A 19836-nucleotide genomic window follows, 5' to 3' on the forward strand; every position below is an offset into this window, starting at 1 on the left:
AGATTATAAGAATCTAAACTGTGACTAGGTTATAAGAATCTAAGCATCTTAATGGAGATAAGGTGGACCTTATATACAGAAAGACTGTGGGAGGGACCTAGGAGTGACCAGTAAACTGGGGTGAACAGAACTCCTGGGACCAGGACCTTGTGGCCTAGGGAGAATGGAGATTAAGGGTGGGAAATGACCAGGGGCCATACATAGGGAGGTAAGACAAAGGAAGGGAGATTGGGTATAGCCACAATGAAAGACCAGTGGATGAGATTATAGAAAGTCCAGGGTTTTTCCTTTCTGGGGCTCAGATCCCAACCCCATCAGATTTGGAGTTAAAAGATTTTGATTCAAGTCCTGACTTTGCTACTTATGCTTTATACTTATGCTGCTTTGCTCCTCTGACCTTGGGCAAGTCAGTTAACTTCTATGGGACTCCAATTCCTAGTGAGGAACCCCCTTTACCAATGCAGATCAGTACCTGCTCTGCAACCTACAAGAGAGTTACCTGAGATAATAAGAGAGTTTAAGTGTTACCCAGGGCCACACAGCCAACCAGTATGTCAGAGACAGGGCTTGAACCCTCATCTTCCTGACTTTGAGATAAGCTCTCTATTTACTTCTATGACTTACAGCCTGGTATACAGCAGGGGCTTAATAAATGCTTATTGATTGATTGCTCACCATATTGTCTTGATAAGTCCCTGTGGTCTGTAACAAATGTGGAGACCCAGTCCAAATGAGGTATCTGTTACTATCTATAGCATCCCGTAGTATCGAACCCAGTGGTTAGTTTGAGGGGCCAGAGTGGTTATTCTCTGTTCCTTAGTGACATTCATTAGAAGCCACGAGAATCACTGCCAAGAGGTCCAGCCTGTTATGGCTGCCATGTGACGTTCTGCTTTCTGCTTTGTGTAAGCAATGAGATGCCATGGATCTGCTTTTATCAAACACACAATTAAAAAGTCCACAGTATTAGGGAAATGAAGCTTTGACATATGGACTTCTATCGAGGCTTCAGGCTTCTCAGAGCAGGTTGAAGACAGGGTTGTTATAATCACTTTCATATCTCTACTTTCTGATCATTTAAGTGCTTGGGGGTGGGGGGGAATGGAAGTAGACCAATGTTTCAACCTAAAAGAGCAACACAGCAAGGTTTGGTTGGCTTTGGGAAGAACACAGCTCTGCAGTTTCCAGCCTTCTTTTTTTTGAACACACAACACCAGGCCTGGAAAATGGCATTTGCTATGTGTTGGCAAGAAATCCTACAGCTGAAACACTTCTCTCCAAATGTCGAGCATCTTTATTTATCCAAATCTCTCCACAGTGTTTGTTTAAAGGGGATATCTGGAGAGTAAACTAAATTTTACAATGAGCATATGGATGGCTATAATTGCTGATTTTTTTCATATTTGTCAAAGAGCTATATATAAAATTGTGTGTGTTTCTGTTTCATAGATTTCACGCCCTGTAGGACTTCTAATTTTTGCATGCATATGATTTTCACATGGATGGACCACAATGCAAAAATACTCTTCCTAAGAGTCAAGATAGAGAAACTATGAGAAGTCAACACCAAAAATGCTATAAGCCAGGGCTTGAAGTCCAAGCTGCTGGATTCCCTTGCTAAGGCCCTCTCTAGTTAACTAAATTCCACCTATCCTCTTAATTTTTCCTGGAAATGCCCTCTCTTTTACTTTATTGGTCTTAATTGCCAAAAGGTATCTCTCCTTCCAAGCTTATCTCTGAACAAACATTTTGATCTACTATATCCTGCCTTGGCCCCAAGGCTTTCTCTGAGACACATTCTGGTATTGTTAGCTACACACATCAGCAACACTATTCCCTTCTAGTTCCATTTATATTAGGAATCCATTTGAGAAGGTGGCCTCAGGATTTTTAAAAATATGTCCATTGTTGTTGAACTTCTCTTTAGATAACTTTAGATAAATTTTAGTGTAGTTTACAAGCAACTAGGTAGATAGTGAATAGAATGCTGGCCTGGGACTCAGCAAGAATTTTGAGTTCAAATATTGCCTCAGATTATGAGTCACTAGCTATGTGACTCTGGGCAAATTGCTTAACCTTAGCCTCAATTTCCTAATCTGAAAAATGGGGATAATAATAGCACCTGACTCCAAGAGCTGTTGTGAAGACCAAATCAAATAACATATTGAAACACTTTGCAAAATTTGCAGAGCACTATATAAATACTAGCTATTGTTATTATTATTATTATTATTATTATTATTATTAAATAATAGTACTTCAGTTTAGATACATTTGACTCAATTATCCATGGTTATAGAGAATAAAGATTACATGAATGACTGGCATGTATACATTGTTAAAAATTTTATTTTTAGTCACTGCTTTAATCCTTTCCAGCTGGATCTTACAATTGGATTCTAATAAGAAATAACATTTTACATCCCAGTGTTTTACTTTATTTCTCTGTCGCTGTATGCTCCCTGATGGCAGTACAAAGAAGTAGTGAGAATATCTACCAGAAAGGGAGGCAGGCAGAAGTTAGGGTGAATAAGCGAAAGAATGAGGAGCCCGAAAGAGATCCTGTATAAAACATAAGTTGAATGATTGAGAATTAGTTCTAAATAACTTTTATATATGATGTTAAATAGATGGCAGATATTTATTTTCCCTTAATTGTCAAGGCACCAACCTGTCCAAATTCAGATCCAGGACTTCAAATCCAGGCTGTCTGAATTAAAAGACCTGCCCTACCCTGTGGCCTAAATTACTTCCTTGTTTTATTTTCCCTTCATTCCCCATTACAGGACTTCCTCTTCCTTTTTTTTTTTGGCTTACCTAGGTTGGAAGAACAATGAGGCTGATCCCACTCTGATTGGCATAGGAATTTTGACCCACTCTGATTTATGCCTTGGGCCAGTTTCTCCCTCTTTAGACAACCTGGTTCTCCCCTTTTCTCCCCACCTCACTATATTAATGCCAAACAGTGGAGACACCCAATCAATTTATCCCACTGCAGCTCAGAAACTCTCAAACTCAAGAGACCCACTAGGCTTAGCCTCCTCAGTAACTGGGATTACAGGTGTGTACCACCATGCCAGAAAAGAGACTTACAATTCTTTTTAGTGGTCTCTTCTTCCCACAACTTGATCAATAAATGTTTTTTCAATATTATCAATCAATAAACATTTATTTTCCCCCTTGTAATGAATATACCTAGTCAAGCAAAACAAATCCACACATTTGTCATGTCCAAAAATCTCAAGTCTCATTCGGCATCTTGAATCCATCACCTTTTTGTCAAGTTCTTTGGAGTTGTGATTGGTCGTTGCATTGATCCAAGTTCTTAACTCTTTCCAAGTTGTTATTCTTTATAATGTCATTTAGCCTTTATCAAAATTTACTATGTGGAGAAAAAAAAACTTACTATGTGTCATGCTCCCAGTGCTAAGTGCCAGGGATAGAAAGGAAAAAAAAAAAACACTAAAGGAGTTTTTCCTCTGCAGAGCTCTGTGAATGGAAACTATAGACAATGTTATCAATGAAGTTTGATGCCTCTTCTATACCTACAACCACATTGTGAAATGAAATAAAAAGGAAATTAACAGTAGTAGGCAACATGGTCTATGTTAAATGAGTGGTAGAGAATGGAATATAGGGGTTTAAAAGGAAGACAAACTAACACGGACTGTGGTAGGCTTCACATGCTGATGCTAAAGCCAGACCTTAAAAGATTAATAGGATTTAGCAAAACCAAGTCCTTTGGGCACACAGTCCTTGTCTTGATTCCATTCTGTTGAGCAAACCTTCCCTGTCTGGTCAGTTGGCGTGCTGTTGTAAAGTTCTTGAGTATTACATTTTCTGAAAAAAAAACTCTCCCAGTTACTCATGCTGACCTAGTGTTTTATCATTTGTCTTAATGGACCCTTCCACCATGTAAGTTGAGAAACTTATCTTTGATCTTGTGGTGAAAGAGAAAGAACACTGAGTTGGATTCAAAATATCTGGATTAAAATTGGATTATTTCTCTGAGCCTCAGTTTCCTCATCTGTAAAACAGAGGCTTTAATACTTGTGCTAGTTACCTCACAGGGTTGTTGTATAGAAAGTGCCTTGTGAACTTTAAAGTGCTGTAGAAATAAGTGTTGTAATTATTGTGAGAAACTAATTGGCCTGAAGCTGGTCATCTGTATCCTCCAAGTTTTTCCATAGTAGGCTTGAAATTGAAATCCCTCCATCCTCATTCCCTATTGGTCCCCCAGCAGGTGACTCTTGCTGTAGCATCATGCCTAGGATGCAGGCCCTTTTTTGAGGTAAGTCTAGGAAACAGTTACTGTCTCTGTTGGAACCAGTTTATTTTAACCAAGGTAATCTACTAGTGCCTGTGGTGACCCCTGTGTGCAAAATAGAGTGTGTGTTTAGTCATAATTAAATGGAGGAGAAAATAAGCTCTCTACTTAACCCGAAGACCCAGCTGACATTTCTCTGAGAATGCACACCAAGACTTCATTGGAAAAGCTCCCATGCAGCTGATCCAGATTTTACATCATATGAGTTTAGACCATTAGATTGCTCATCACCAATGTAACCCCTTTGCCCTTTGCAGAGTTCCAGGTTCCAGTGACAGAACCTGACATCAACAACAGGCTAGAATCCTTGTGCCTCAGTATGACTGAACATGCCCTTGGGGGTGAGTTTCTTTCTTTATCCAAAGTGGCTGAGGGAATGAATGCACCTGACAACCCTCTGTTCACAAATGTGCTCTAGTTGCCTGAGGAGGGTGGGGGAAGAGGGTGTTGGGAGGGAAGAAGGGACTCACTTGGGTATATGTTAGAATGACTTCTATTACCCCAGTGAACTGTCCCTTAGCTTCTTTCATTTTTGGAAAATGAGTTTACTGTTGAGAGAACTTAAGTTGCCCTTCTCCCCAGCAGCTCAAACCAGGACCGCCAAATCCATCTTAAATTTAAATCACTCTAATGCCTTGAACAGCAAGGTATTATTGTGAATGTACCTCCAAACAACTGGGTTTCTTTTATTTCAGGCTTTAGGCCCATGTTCTGGGCCTAGTATAGCCAAACCTTCACTAGCAATAGTGAATAGTGGAAAGAAACAACCTAACAAACTTATTTGTCTAATATCTTAAAAGCTCCAGATTACTCCAGTAGAGCTAGAGGCTCCCAGCCTAATATCTGGCTCACCTAATCCTTGACAAGGAAATTTCTATTTGGGCTACACATTAACAGTCTGCTATTTTTCAGTGACTGAAGTCAGCAATGTGGTAGGCTGTGGTATGCAGAACCAAAGCTCATACGTGGAGCTAACAAAATGAACTATGTCTTTCCACCGTCTACTCTGTCAGACTTGACATGCTGTATTATCACGGCCGCCCTGGTAGACATTTCCTCCATCTACCTCCTCATACCAAATGGGTTGCATTAGCTGGGTCTGTGTTGTCATGAATCAAGAGCTTAAACACAATTGCTTCTTCCCCAGGGGAAGGTTCGTGGAGCTAGCAGAGCAGATGTCCTTTTCTGCCATCTTAGCGGGGAACTCTGATATAGGAGCCCTCCAGGATCTCTCCTTATACTTTTATACACAATCACTGGGTACCTTTTTTTTTTCCATCAAATCCAACAATTGGCTGACAAGGGGCTCTAGTTCAAAGACTCGCTATAGTTGTTCTTGACTCATGGCAGGGAAGATGACAGACATATCCAGGCAATCCAGGCTGGCCAACTATGGCCCATGAGCCAAATCAGACCCACAGCCTGTTTTTTTGTGCAGCCTGCAAACTAAGAATAGTTTTTACATTTTAAAATAAAGTTTGTATTTAAGTGAAATTTGTGTTCTAAAATGTAAAAATCACTTGGCTTCCAGGCTGTACAAAAACAGGCAGCAGACTGAATATGGCCCATAGGCCAGAGTGCTATCGCTTGCTCTAGAGAGCCTTTTCTGTAGACATCTCAGCTACTGAGACTTGAAGACATAATAGTCACTATTTTTCCCCTGGTGCTTAAAGGAGGACACTCATTTTCCATCCTGACTTCATGTCCCCAAGAGAGCTGGTTCTGAGCCAAGAGCTTCCTTGGGAAATAATGGGGACAGCATGAGTCTGAAGAGCAGGGCAAGAATTGGGTCCACAACATCTTTGTCCCTAGTTCATATTGAGGCAACATGGGTTAAGAACCTGGTAGGTTTTTCTTCAAATTATTGCTGTTTAAAGCAAGCTCAATTTCTTAATATTGTCTCAAGCTCAACATGTAGGAGAACATTTTCTAATGGGAGACGGGAACACTTGAAGGCAGGCATTCCCTAGACCAAAGAGGCTGGGCTAAGGTTTCCATTCAGATCCTGATGATTTCCTATATGAATCTGAGTCTCAGTAGGGACAACACTGACCTTCCCTCACAACATTATATTTATAGCTTGGGTAATTGGCATTTTGTTTGTGTTCTACTATCAGCATTATTATTATCATTAGCAATATTTTTTATGAAGAGAAAAGTGTCTGATTAAACATTTAATTTTCAATCCATGATGAATACTTAGAGAAAACTATTCTGAACCAGTATTTTTGATACTGTTTTCATTTAGTCATTTAATCTCTCTTGGCCACAGTTTCCACATCTGTAAAATGGGGATAAAAATAATACCTATCTCAGAGGATTCTTGTAGGGATCAAATGATACAATATAATTAAACCATTTTATAAACCTTAACATGCTATATACATGTTAATTATTATTATTATTATTATTATTAGTTATCCTTTTTCTCAGTAATTCCTCTTGATGAAAAGTCATGTGAAAAATGGCATAAACTCAGATGATAAATTCAATTCAGGACAGGCTTAGAAAGGAAGAATGGCTTGCCCTGTCACCATGACCAGTCTTCCTCTGGCTATGAGTCCCCTGGAGGTAGTGATGCCCTCGCCTTGCTATAGATTGTTGCAGAAGGATTGACTTCAGTTTTGGTGGAGGGAGAAGCTATATCACCTGGGAACAGTTCATTTAATCCAGCCAAGATTCTACCTCACCTATCCCAAATTGATGGTGTTATTTTTAGCATTCTCAACAACCAATAATTCATTCTAGTAGCTAAGGTTGTTAGGAAGTTCCTCCATGTAGCTAACAATACCCTTCAGCTGCCAATTTAAGCCTATTTGCTTTATAATCCCTATTTATCTTCTCTTTTCTTATTTCCTTCCCCCTTTTATCCATCCAATTTTCATTCCTTTCTTTCCTTCTTCTCTTCCCTTTTATCTTTCCCAACTCAAGACTCATCAGGAAGATAATTTGAGAGGGAAGTGAAGGCTATAAGAGGAGAGGAAGCCCTGACACACTACTGATAGCAACATTTCATAGGCTGTGCTGTTAGTATTCCTTGTGATTTGAGATTTTCATCAGTCACTATAGGATGTTTTCTTCTTTAATAGCCCTGATTAAGGACCAAAGAAGGACCAAAATTCTGCTTCTCTTTTCCTAGGCTCCTACAAAAGAGTAACATTACTCAAGGCCTGCCAAACTATGGTTCTGGAAGTTGTAGCTCATTCTTAATGTATGGAGACCCTTACAGTCAACTCCTGATTATTCTGGGGCTGATTAACCAGTTTGTGGGTAATCTAGGTCCCTTCCTTCTCTTTTAGCTACCATTCTTCCCATTCTCACCTGTTCCTGCTGGTTATCTCTTGACCATTTGCCTGCTGGTGAGCATTTCTATTTATGGTTTATGGAGATGGAAAATATAAAATGATGTTGAAATGAGATTCAAGGATTATCCTAGACTTTCCTTTTACTGCTCTCCCAATTTCCAATGAATGCTGTGAACTATTTGTACAGAGTTCTCTAGGGGTCCCTGGAAACTTACAGTGCCTTTCACTTTCAGAGTTTACACTTAAACATAGAATATATAGGCATGGACCAAAAGATTTTCTTCTCAGCCTATGGAGTGGCTTGTGGATGACTCTAGACTCAGATCTCTCTAATCCAATCACTTCAACACAGCTGCTGTTGTTGTTTGCCATTATTCAGAAGGCTTGAGGAAGTATTTATTCCTACCTTTGGTCCATATGGGGCAGGAAGGTGTTACCTTGGAATTCTGCCCCATGGTGAATGAGAAAGCTTAAGAGCTCTAGTCTGGATATAATTAATAGGACCTATCAGTAACCATGAAATTCAAATATGCTGCTTAAGAGTCAGAACCAGGGATATGCTGGAACCAGCTCTAATCTGCTTGCCAGAGCTGGTTGTTAAATATTCGGTATGAACATTTACATCCCAGAAATCAGCAATTGCTACAAATCAGAAGTTTGTATCTACTTTTTGTTGATTTTCTAGACTTAAGAAAGAGTTAATAATGCAGGTTAAACTTAAAAGTATGTGTGCATACATTCCCCTTCTCCCACCTCAGACTGATTGTTAAAATATTTACTGGCGCATTCCTATGTTGCTCTACAAACACTGCTGGAGCTAAGCAAGAATGCAGTGGAAGGCTCAGGGAATGGAGTCATCATGAAGCCTAGTGACTGTAGACTAATAATAATAATAATAATACCTGACATTTATCACATTTGAGCCTCACAATACCCCAGACAGAATGGTTGATCAGGGTAAAGAAAAGACTAGAGAGTAGAAAGAATACCAATTTGGAGTCAGAGGACCTGGGTTGATATTCTGGCTCTACTCCAGTGAAGTTGCCCGTGTGACCTGGGGCACGTGACTTTACTTTTCTAAGCTTCAGTTTCTCATCTAGAAAATGAGGTCATTGGACTATATGACCCTTGAGAATCCTTTCTACCTCTAGATCTTGGTAGAGGAGAAATATCTTTTCTTTGAGTTTGTGTGATAGGTTACTGCTGCCATAAAAATTTACCACAATGTGGAAGTTATAGAGGTAAAAGCCTGTTTTTTATTATGTTTGAGCACAGGTTCAAGATTCAGAAAAGTAGCCCTGAACCAAGATTAGGATTCTAATAAGGCTTTTTTTTTTTAATAAAATTATATCATAGACAGAAAAAAAATTTTTTACGTACATAACAGACTTAAACAGAGTCATTCCCTCATACATCCCCTAAGGAAACAAACCTAGGAACCCTATAGGTAAACTAAGTTAAGTTACAAATTAAACTACATTTAGAGGATTCATAATTGAGTGGAGGAGATTTACATGTCACAAAGAGATAACCAAAAGGCTCAGAGACTGGAGAATCCCTTCACAAATAGCTTGAGAAGCTCAGAACTCCCCTTGTCATCTTATCTGAGGAACATCAAAAAGTCTTCCTTTAATATTATCATTTCATGTGTCAGGCTATTTGGTCAGGTGAGGTTAATATTAATAGGAAACAGGCTTCAGTTAACCAAAATGTTCCAGGAGGAATGGTGTAACAAAATTGAATAAAAGGAAATTTTTTAAATTCCCATCACAATCTTATGTTAGGTACTCAATAGCAATTGCAATCTACCCCTTTGATTTTCCACTGGCCTACTGCATAAGGTCCTAAAATGCAGTTCCTTCAAAAAATAAATGAGAAGCATTCACATGTCTAAAGTATGTTATTTGTCTTACAGGTCATTTGCTTTTCTGCTGCAAAATGCCTCATCTGAGAACTGCCACATTAGCACACCAGAAATACTCCAGAGTAGAGTCAGGGTCCTGTAACCTTTCTTCCTCATGGTCCATGACATGCTGGGTCACCCTGGAATTTGTACCCTCCCCATTTCACAGTTGAGTCCTCTCTATTGTATAGAGATCAGAAGGCTCATAGACTAATCAAGTAAACAACCGTCTGTTAAATGTCTACTCAGTGAGAAACTATGTACAAAATAAGACCTGTACAAGATAATTTGAAGATAATCTCAGACTGAAGGCATTTGTATTTACTTCCTCTGCCTCTATTAAAAAAAATAAATATTAGAGGTAAAAATCCAGAATGACAACTAGTTTTAAGTTATCCTAGTCATAATAATTCACCAAAACCAGTAGTTGAAAAAAATCCATGGACATATCCTTTCTGATCACACGCCAAGACAGAGAACGTATTATAAACATATTTGCTGCCATTCAAATGGTCACTTAAATAATAAATAAAATATTTGGCCATGAGTGCCTGGTGCTTACTTCACTTGTTCCTGCTGTGTGTTCTTTTTCAGATGGGGTTGACCGAACCTCCACTATCTAGAAACTGAAGGAGTTAGTGACCGCGCTGGCCGTGAAATCGACTGCTGCGGGTCCAGTGTCAGCCATCTTCAGACTTGCACAGGATCCTCTGAGATACTTTGCAACCTTTTTTTTTCCTGGTCTCTCTCCCATTATGATTTTGTGAGAGCATAGGTCGTCCTTGTAAACATATCATTAGACCCGGGATTGGTTATTTTGTCGTTTATTACGTCAAGAGTAGAACAGCGAGTAGAATGGATTGGTGGGGAGCGTGGAGGAGAAGGGAACACAGGGGAGGAGAGGTGGGTCTGGTGAGGGATTTCCCAGATGAAATAATGGACGGTTCCAACAGCAAGAGAGATATAAAAGGAACATGTCGTCGGGAAACAGAAGACCCTGGCCCCAGGGAATCCCTGTAGAGAAGAGAGCCTGGCTTCAAAATCAGTCAAGATGCATGTGACCAAAGCAAGGTGGCATCTCACAGCTTCACCTTTCATGTCTCTCATTGATTGGCTTTTCCTGAGGCTCCGGCCTGAACCAGAGATATAGGGCCACTTAGGAAAGGGGGTGAAAAGGGAGACATTTTCCTCCAACTAAATTTCAGATAAACTTCAATTTGTGTATTGTTTACATAATAACAAATCTAAAGGGTACATAATATGTAAGATGTCAGTTAGGGCTTCTCATATTGTTGTAAAGGATTTTTGTTCTTAATGATGATGTGGGATGTTTTTCTCTCTGTTCATTGTTAAAATAGCAGCAGGATTGCATTTTTATAAATGGCTGCCAAGCTCTGCTTCTAGGAAAGATGGACACTGGCATGTAGAGCTGATGGGGTTTTTGTTTTTGACTTTGTTTTAACTTTTGAGCGCAGAGGTGTAGGTTGATGAGAAGGCTGGGGATGTAGCTTGAAGGGGTGAACAGTGTGGATGATGCAAAGAGGAGAGTGTCATGTGATCAGTGTTATGGCTTCTCTCTCATTTCACAAGGTGATTTCTAAAAGATGCTGCACCCTTACTGTCATGGATCTGCTCTAGCCCAGAATCTCTTCCCCCTCTACTCACTAAACCCCATCTAATCAATCCTCTATCTCCTGTCCCTTACCCCCACCACTCCCCACCCCCACCCCCACTTCTACTTAAGCTATTAGCTTAAAGAAAAAAAATCTGTGACACTCAAAGGTGTTTGCACACATATTCACCTAAGGAGGGAAGCACGAAAAGGAGTTTGTACTTCCCCTGTGGATGTTCTATGTATACATAGGCAATGAGCAGGGCTTAGGATGAAGGAATCTAGCTTGAGTGATGGGGTATGAACCCTATAGATAGTGGTCTCTTGACTCACTGAGGAAAAAGGGCCCTGAGCCATTGGGGAATGGCATAAGTTGACTGCTGGATGAGGGTACAAATGGGGACAGTCTGTCCACCAATGTTCAAAAGGGAACAAAAAGAGAAAGAGGGGAAAAAAAGATACCTGTGCTTCCCATTTCCACACTTAACAAGCACAGAATCCCCTGCTTTTGTGATGCTGTTGAAGGTAGGGGTAGAGGCAGGAAGGTCAAGGAAGGAAGGGACTAATACATAGGAAAGAGAGATCTTATGATTGTAATGGATACCTGTAGGATAGCAGGGTTTAAATCAGGGATTTTCTGTGATGCTGGTTAGTCTTTCCACACACAGAGAAGAAAGATGTCATTACATAGTGATGCTATCATAAAGATGGTACCCTTTCTTAAGGGCAAGAAAGTTAGAGAGGTTGGTGCTGTGAAAAGTGCATTAAAGGAAATCAAACAGGAGTTGAGGTCTGTACTAGAAAGCTGGACTGTATAAATCTTGGTATAAATGCATAGCCAAAGAGGCAGGTTCAGGGAGATGACATTAAAGCCAGTTCATTAGATGAGTGAGTTGGATGCTATTCTGATGATGTTTAAGATCTGAATTGACTGAAAGAAATATTAGCCTAGGAGATTCACTGTATTTATGTTACAGTACAACTGTTTTTAAATTTGTTAACCAAGTTAACAAAATTAGCACAGAAGAAAGGGCCTTCTCTATTATCAGTCTAAAAATGCACCATCTCTGTGGTGAAAAGACTTTAAAAGCTGGTTTATGTTCTGTGACAGAGTTAAGTCACTTTCACAATACTGGAGTCAGGCCTTCTAGGACACCATTATAAACATTGCTTCATTTACTCACGTGTCAAAAAAAGGACCGAGCCTAAAATTTGGTGTCCCCAAGTTAAAGATCTAACTCCATGTGCAGAAAGAGGCAGCATTTTTAGTAAATGTTCTTTTGTGTTATTATTGTTGTTAACCAAGGAAATGCCATGATGCCATTTTCATGGCATTTGCTGTGTTTGTGTGTGTGTGTGTGTGTGTTTACCAAACTATATTTCTTGCATTTTGTTGTTATTAGGAAGGATGATCACATGTACAACAACATGACTTGTTTAAAAGTATAGTGAAGATAATGAGAAAGGCAAGGAAGGTTTGGAAAAGTTTATGCAGAATGCTAAGAAAGTATAGCAAGGAGGGTGAGAAACCACAGTATTATATGGCTAGTATAAAAAAATGAGAAATGGTTGAATCTCGAGTTGCACTCTAAGCAATTCTAGCTACATAAAACTTGCAGCTCAGAAAAGAAATTGTGAACACGATTGCATTAGCATGAAATCTTTAAAAGGAAAGTGACACAAAAGTATTTGCTAATTGGAATTTCTATTTATTCCTTTTACTGAATATAGAAACAAAGGTTATCTGATTATTAGAGATGTACTTTTGGATATGTTACTTAGTACCTTGCTGTGGCTGGTAACCATGAATATGTCTGTTATTAATAACCACATCAGTCATTTTTAAAGCTTATTTTTCATTGACTGTGTATAGGTTAATTATCTACTTAGTTGTGTTTTGCTGTTTAGTGTTTTAATAAAAAAAAAAAAACAGGGTTTCTGTTAAATTTTAGAAGACTACCCCTGCTCTATGTGGGGCCTGTATTGACTGCAGGTATAGAGCTCAATTTAAAAAAAAATCCTAAAGCAAAAGAAATCTATTTATTTTAAAAAAAACCAGTTGCATGCATAACGCTGTGAAGTCAGATATTTAGTAATAAAGCGGCAGTGCCTTTTTTTGTATTTACCCATTTACTCCAAATGCAACTGTTTTATAATAAGCAAATGTAAGATGATTTTTTAAAAAAAAAATCAGAATAATGACTTTCACTACATATATTTTTTTGTTCTTGTTCTGATTTCAGCGATGTATTCTTAGCATCTCTGCACACTGCTCCAGGTACAATAGTGTGCTGCTACAATATTCTTATCCTTATGTATGATGTTTATTGGTGCTTTTTATTCATAGTGGTTTCTTACCATTACCAATAGGAAGAGACACACACCCTATGTACACAACATGAAACATTGCTGCTGATTTGTTCTCACATGCTTTGGGTTCCACTTCTTAAATGATGGCTGGCAAGTCAAATAGACCCTAAGAGGTCTGCAGAGTGTTGGTTTCTGGGCCAAGAAGCTATCAAATCCTTGTGTCTGATTGGTACTGAGAAATAGGGCTACAGCTGACAACCACCACCTCCCCTTCCCACTTCCCACCTTTCCCCGCCCTCCCCCATACATACACCTCTATCACCTTTTGTTTGAGAAACATTGAGGAAAACATGCTTTTCTTTTGAGGTGTCATTTTCTACCTTTCACTAAGTGGAAGCATTCCCAGCAGCCCTGGCTTCCCTCACACCACCCCCATCCCCCAGCCTGCTACAGATACAGGATTTGTGTCTCCTCTCCATTGTCAACTAGAAACTTGAGAGCATCCCCTCCAGCCCAGGCAAGCACAGAGATTCAAAACCAAGACTATGACATGCTTGCCACTGGGTTGGGCTGGGCTGGACTTTATACACAGAGGATAGAGAACTGAAAAGAGGAGAGAAGCAGCACAGGGAATGAGCAGAACCCAAGTTTGTCTCTCCTTCAGAAATCTCTGCAGTCAGCCCTAGTTTGGGGTATAGAAAGACGATACAACTTTAGGCTTTCTGAATGTGCCTGATGACAAGTAGATCCTGCAGAATTATAATTTGCACACACAGCTATAATAACACTAATGTTGATTTTATACAAATCATCAGAGTTTGCAAAGTGAGTTTTATTTTTTGTAATTCCTTTATCTTTACTTAAAGGTGAATGTGTATTCCTCTGGGAGGAATAGGAAGAAAACAGGAATGTTAATAATGTTAAACAGAATACTTCCTCCCTTATTAATATATAACCCTTATGTATTTATGCATAATGTAAGCTGACTTTTAAAAAAGCTTTGCCTTTTTTGTTGTTGCATGCCCCATGTGAGCAAGCGATATTGTACATGCATGCATTTAGTCCTCTTTTTCTGTACAAAATTAGTGCATAAAGGGATATTTTTGCCTAGTTATGTTGCCAAGCAATGCATATTTTAAATTTTTGGTCATATATGGAAATAGCATGTTTGTTACATGTAAAAGCTTTACTGATATACAGAAATACTAATGTTTGAAGATGCTCTTCTTTGCAAGTATACAGTTTTCAAATGTTGTTACCAGTGAAAACACCCTTGTGGTTTGAACTTGCTACAATGTATTTATTACTCATTTCCTCCCATGTAACTAAGAAATCATGGCTATATTTCATATATTGAAAGTGAAGGGAGATGATTAATACAAGGTTTTGTAACACTGGGGTGTGTTGACCTTTTTCTTCCCTTTTTGACAACATGATTAATCAAAATCATATGATCACAGATTTCAAGTTGGAAGAGATGTTAGAACCCATGGTGTCCAACTCTTTCATCATTCAAGGTGAGGAAACTTGAAGTAGGGATAAATTACCCAAAGTCACATAGCTAATAAGTGCCAAAGATGGGATTTCAACCCAGGTCTTCCTAACTTTCAAGTTCAGTGTCCTACACTGTCCCACTATACAACGCTGCCTCTTAGAGAGAAAAAGAAATAACACCAGGAGGAGGAGGAGGAGCAGCCACAGTAATATAGCACTTATTACGGCACATAGCAAGTGCCATATAGATGTTACCTATTAGTATTATTAATAATAACTAATGTTTTATAGTGCTTTATGGTTTGCAAAGCATCTTATAAATCTTAATGTATTTGGATCTCACAACAGCTCTGGGAGATAGGTACTATTATTATCCCCATTTTAGAGATGAAGAAACAGAGGTTGTGACTATATGCAGTTCACAAGTTTTGCCAATAAATGAATCCCTCATTGAGTGGGAAAGTTTCTAAAATGTGATCTTTGAAGAGTTATTTACCTCCACCTTGCTCCTCACTTTCCATGGTTCTAGAAGGTGGCTTTTACTGACCCTGGGATAAATAAAATGAAAACCTTCTAAGTTTGAACCTCATTCTAACTTATTAAAAGACAAAACTGCAGATCTTTCATAACCCACCAGTAATAGCGCTGGTTTGGGAAGGTTCATTCCTGAAACAAAACTATGCCCATAGTTAAGTTTGTAAAGAAGGGAAATTAAGTACTATTCTTTAGAGAATGATGGCTAACACCTAGGGAACCAACCATAGGTATATGGCTGGTAAAGGAGGTGGCAATAGGTTTGAGGCCAAGAAATGAAAGTAGAAAAATTAAAGATAAAAAAAACTTTAATGAATAAGTTTTCATTTTTAGACTCCTTGAAAGTTTACAAAACATTTTCTTTAAAATAATCCTCTGAGTCAGGTAACTGAAGTATTATCCTCATTTTGCAGATGAGAATATTGAGAGACTCAAGGTGATGCAAGGTTTCACTTGAGATCATACAGTGAGTGTCCAATCCAGGATCTAAAATAATGTCTCCTGATTCCACATGTAGCACTCTTTCCACTATGCCCCATTTTTCAGGAGGGTTCACTCATACTGCTGGATTCAATAAACTCTCAGTTATCCATGTTATGGAAGAGAGACTCAGGGATAATACAAAATGGATAAAAGAAAACAGATACTTGCTCTTGGGTCACAGATACATTCATACCCGCTCTATTCCATTTCTGGTTTGAACTCTTCTCAACTTTGGAGTTGGGGGATGTTTTAAAGTAAGTACATCATCAACGGTAATCTATAAAGCCTTCATAACTATTTAAGAGCTAACTAGAGTTCTCTGAGAAGATTTCCACAATGTTTCTGTTCACATAGATGCATAGTGATAATAAATTAATGATTTCACATTAAATCAATGTGTTGTAACTCAAGTCCCACATCCTGGCAGTGGATGGATAGTTAATTAGATATACAAAAACACTTGTGTTTTCTGTTTTCAACCTGCATTCTGGATATTTCTGTCCCAAGCATCATACTTTCAAGGAAAACTGCCCTCAGTCTTCAGCCCTGCCACTTTCCAAGTTCAGTTCCTGCTGCTGTGAAATCACTCAACATGTCTGATCCCTCACCAATAGTTATATGTAAAGATCTTTAACTCACAAAATCAGGGAGTGACTATGCATTGTTTGTCAATTCATTTCAGGCCCACTGTAAGGGGACTTTTTTGGGAGATGAAAATTCAATGGATATTTTGACTCCAACAGCTCCGTCACTTCAGCATATCCTCATGTAATGTGACCATGTAAACTCAGATGTAAGGGACAACCAGGAATGACCAAAAACCAGGAAACCAGTACAACACATTTCCCCTAATGTCACCCTCATCAGCCAAGAAAACATTAATGGGGGTAGTGGGTGGGGGGAGGATGAGGGTAGAGGGGAAGGTAATGCAATTAAGTGACTAAATGAGAGAATAAGTGCTCAGGCTTCTGTTTCCTAATCCAATATGGGCACAGGATGTCATAGTTAGAAAAGACTTTAGAAAATCACCTAGTACTACTCCCCAATTTTGCTTACATGGAAAGAAATTTAGAAGAGTCAAGAGACACCTTAGATCACAAAGTTATTTAGTGGAGGAAATGGGACTCAAATCCATGTTTTCTTACTTCCAAGACAGCCCTCTTCCCATCACACTTTGCTACCTCTGTTGTGTCGTTTTTCAGTCACATCAACGCTTTGTGACCCTCATTTGAGGTTTTCTTGGCAAAGATACTATCCTTCTCCCACTCATTTTATGGAGACATGGGATGTTCAATGAGTGTGTGTGTGTGTGTGTGTGTGTGTGTGTGTGTGTTTATGTGTGTTTATGTGCATATGACATAGGGGTATGTGTTATAAGAAAGTGTAGATGGATTTAATAAGTGGTCCTAGTGGAGAAAAGAGGGAAAGCACACTCCCCATACTTCTTTCTGACTCAGTTTATCCCTGTGAGAGTCACAGATCCACAAGACACAAGGATGGGAAACACTGAGGTAAACTATTGAAGGCTTAAATATAAGGGCTCTGTATTTATACCTAGTAGTAACTGACTGTTGGGGATTCCTTTGGGGCAAGCGATTTTTCAGCTTCACTAAGACCCGCACCAACACATTTACCAGGTTTGCTCATGGAACTATTAGTCACAGATGTTAGTTTTTATGTGGTATAAACAACAGAGTCTCAGTGTCTAACTTTCCTCTATGGAATCTATTCAATTTAAATGTATTTGGAATAGTTTTTGTTTTTGTTTTTTTAACCAACTGAGAAATTTTTTTGGCCATCTTACAAAGCTCATACCTTTCCAAAAAACAGACAGATTTGTGTTTATATCTGATTTGGTGGGCATATTTTAAAACTGGATATACTCTGTGGATTTTAAAAATTAAATTCAGGGGAAAAAATATTCAGAAGCAGAGAAAGTCCGATCCAAAGGAAGGGACCACAAGGAATCAAAGCAGTTCCATTTCTTCAGCATGGGGAAAAAAGAAAAAAAACTCCATGTCTCCTTTGTCCTCTAATTTGTTTTCTGAGTTGTTTTTCAGTTGCCATGTTAGAAATTAATTGACAGCTTCCACAGTTAAATCAGCTAAAGATATCCAACTTAATTTGTGCACATTCGACCTTAGCTGTTACTTCATTTGTGCTTAAAACATTTTTGTCCATTTAGGCCAGGACAAAAAAAAAATAATTCCCGTGACCTTTTCATCAGCCAAAGCTTTTGTTTGGTTGTATCTGATACTTCAGAAGTTTTATGGATCCATGATGTTCTCTTTGTAAATGTACCTTCAATCGGTGCTGAATGCAACTCATCCATGATTTGTCATTCTGTGAGATTCTTGTCTTTATTTGCCTATATCACCTCTGAAAATGATGCTAGGGACTTTCCTTTGGATCTTTGAAAAGGCTGTATCCTCCCTCATAGTCTTGATACACGCATGGTTCTGTTTCCAATTATACTTTCCTTGAAGATGCTTCCATGGCCATTTCTGACATACAAGCTATCCCTGCTTATGCCCACCATACAGCTCTCAATGATCCCCCTATAATCATCTACAACTCTGATTTTTTGGAAATTGTGTTGTTCTTTAACTCATAGCATCACCAGAAGTATATTGGTGTTAAAAAGATAGGATTCACATCAGGGATAACTTGAGATCTTTGAAACTATTGTATAATTTCCTAAATAAAAATCAGCCTATTCTCTTTTTCTTTAGTTAATAAAAATATTTTATTATATTGACCCATCCTACCCATAAGTAAATAGTATTTAGGTCTATCTTTATTTTTTTTAAACAGAGGTATGTAGTTGCATTGATATATTTCTTGTCTCTATCTTGGTAGATAGACTCAAATATTTTATTCATTTTGTAGTTTTTTTTTTACACTTGATTATTTATTTTTTTCAATTTTTTTTTAATTAATTTACTTTTAGTTTTCAACATTCACTTCCATAAGTTTTTGAGTTTTAAATTTTCTCCCCCTCCTTCCTTGCCTTCCTCCCCAAGACGGCATGCAATCTGGTATAGGCTCTACAAATACATTCCTATTAAACATGTTTTCACATTAGTCATGTTGTAAAGAAGAATTGGAACCAATAGTAGGAACTACAGGAAAGAAGAAACAAAACAAAACACAAGAGAAAAAAAGAGCAAATAATATGCTTCAATCTGCATTCCAACTCCATAGTTCCTTTTCAGCATGTGATAGCATTTTCCATGATGCAATTTTTGATGTCTTAGATCCTTGAATTGCTTAGAAGAGCTAAGTCTATCAAAGTTAGTCATCAAACAGTGTGGCTGTTACTGTGTACAACATTCCCTTGGTTCTGCTCACTTCACTTAGCATCAGTCCATACAAGTCTTTCTGGGTTTTTCTGAAGTCTGCTTGCTCTTCATTTCTTATAACAACAATAGTATTCTACTACACTAATATACCACAACTTGTTCAGCCATTCCCCAATTGATGGGCATCCCCTCAATTTCCAATTCTTTGCCACCACAGAAAGAACTGCTATAAATATTTTTGTACATGTGGGTCCTTTTCCCATTTGTATGATCTCTTTGAGATACAATCCTAGAAATGCTATTGATGGGTCAAAGGTTATGCATATTTTTATAGCCCTTTGGGCATAGTTCCAAATTGTTCTCCAAAATAGTTGGAACAGTTCACAACTCCAACCAACAATGCATTAATGTTCCAATTTTCCCACATCTTCTCCAACATTTATCATTTTCCTGTTTTGTCATGTTAGCCAATCTGATAGGTGTGATGTGGTATCTCAAAGCTGTTTTGATTTGCATTTCTCTAATCAATAGTGATTTAGAGCATTTTTTCATATGACTATAGATCA

At 38.5% G+C, this 19836-nt stretch overlaps 1 protein-coding gene across 5 annotated transcripts in view; it reads left to right on the top strand.

The window, feature by feature from the left end:
- The window catches only part of SAMD4A (sterile alpha motif domain containing 4A), a 284216-nt gene extending 268793 nt beyond the window's left edge, over window positions 1-15423 (top strand). For all 5 annotated transcript variants that reach the window (XM_027849105.1, XM_027849109.1, XM_027849108.1 and 2 more), the window contains 2 exons: window positions 4585-4668; window positions 10130-15423. In XM_027849105.1, coding sequence (XP_027704906.1) covers window positions 4585-4668; window positions 10130-10158 — 113 coding nt within the window. In that variant the 3' untranslated portion in view covers window positions 10159-15423. The remainder of the gene's footprint in view (window positions 1-4584; window positions 4669-10129) is intronic.
- The last annotated feature ends 4413 nt before the right edge of the window (window positions 15424-19836 follow it).

This window comes from Vombatus ursinus, unplaced genomic scaffold, assembly GCF_900497805.2.
Source record: "Vombatus ursinus unplaced genomic scaffold, bare-nosed wombat genome assembly UNPS02007284.1, whole genome shotgun sequence".
Classification (NCBI taxonomy): domain Eukaryota; kingdom Metazoa; phylum Chordata; class Mammalia; order Diprotodontia; family Vombatidae; genus Vombatus; species Vombatus ursinus.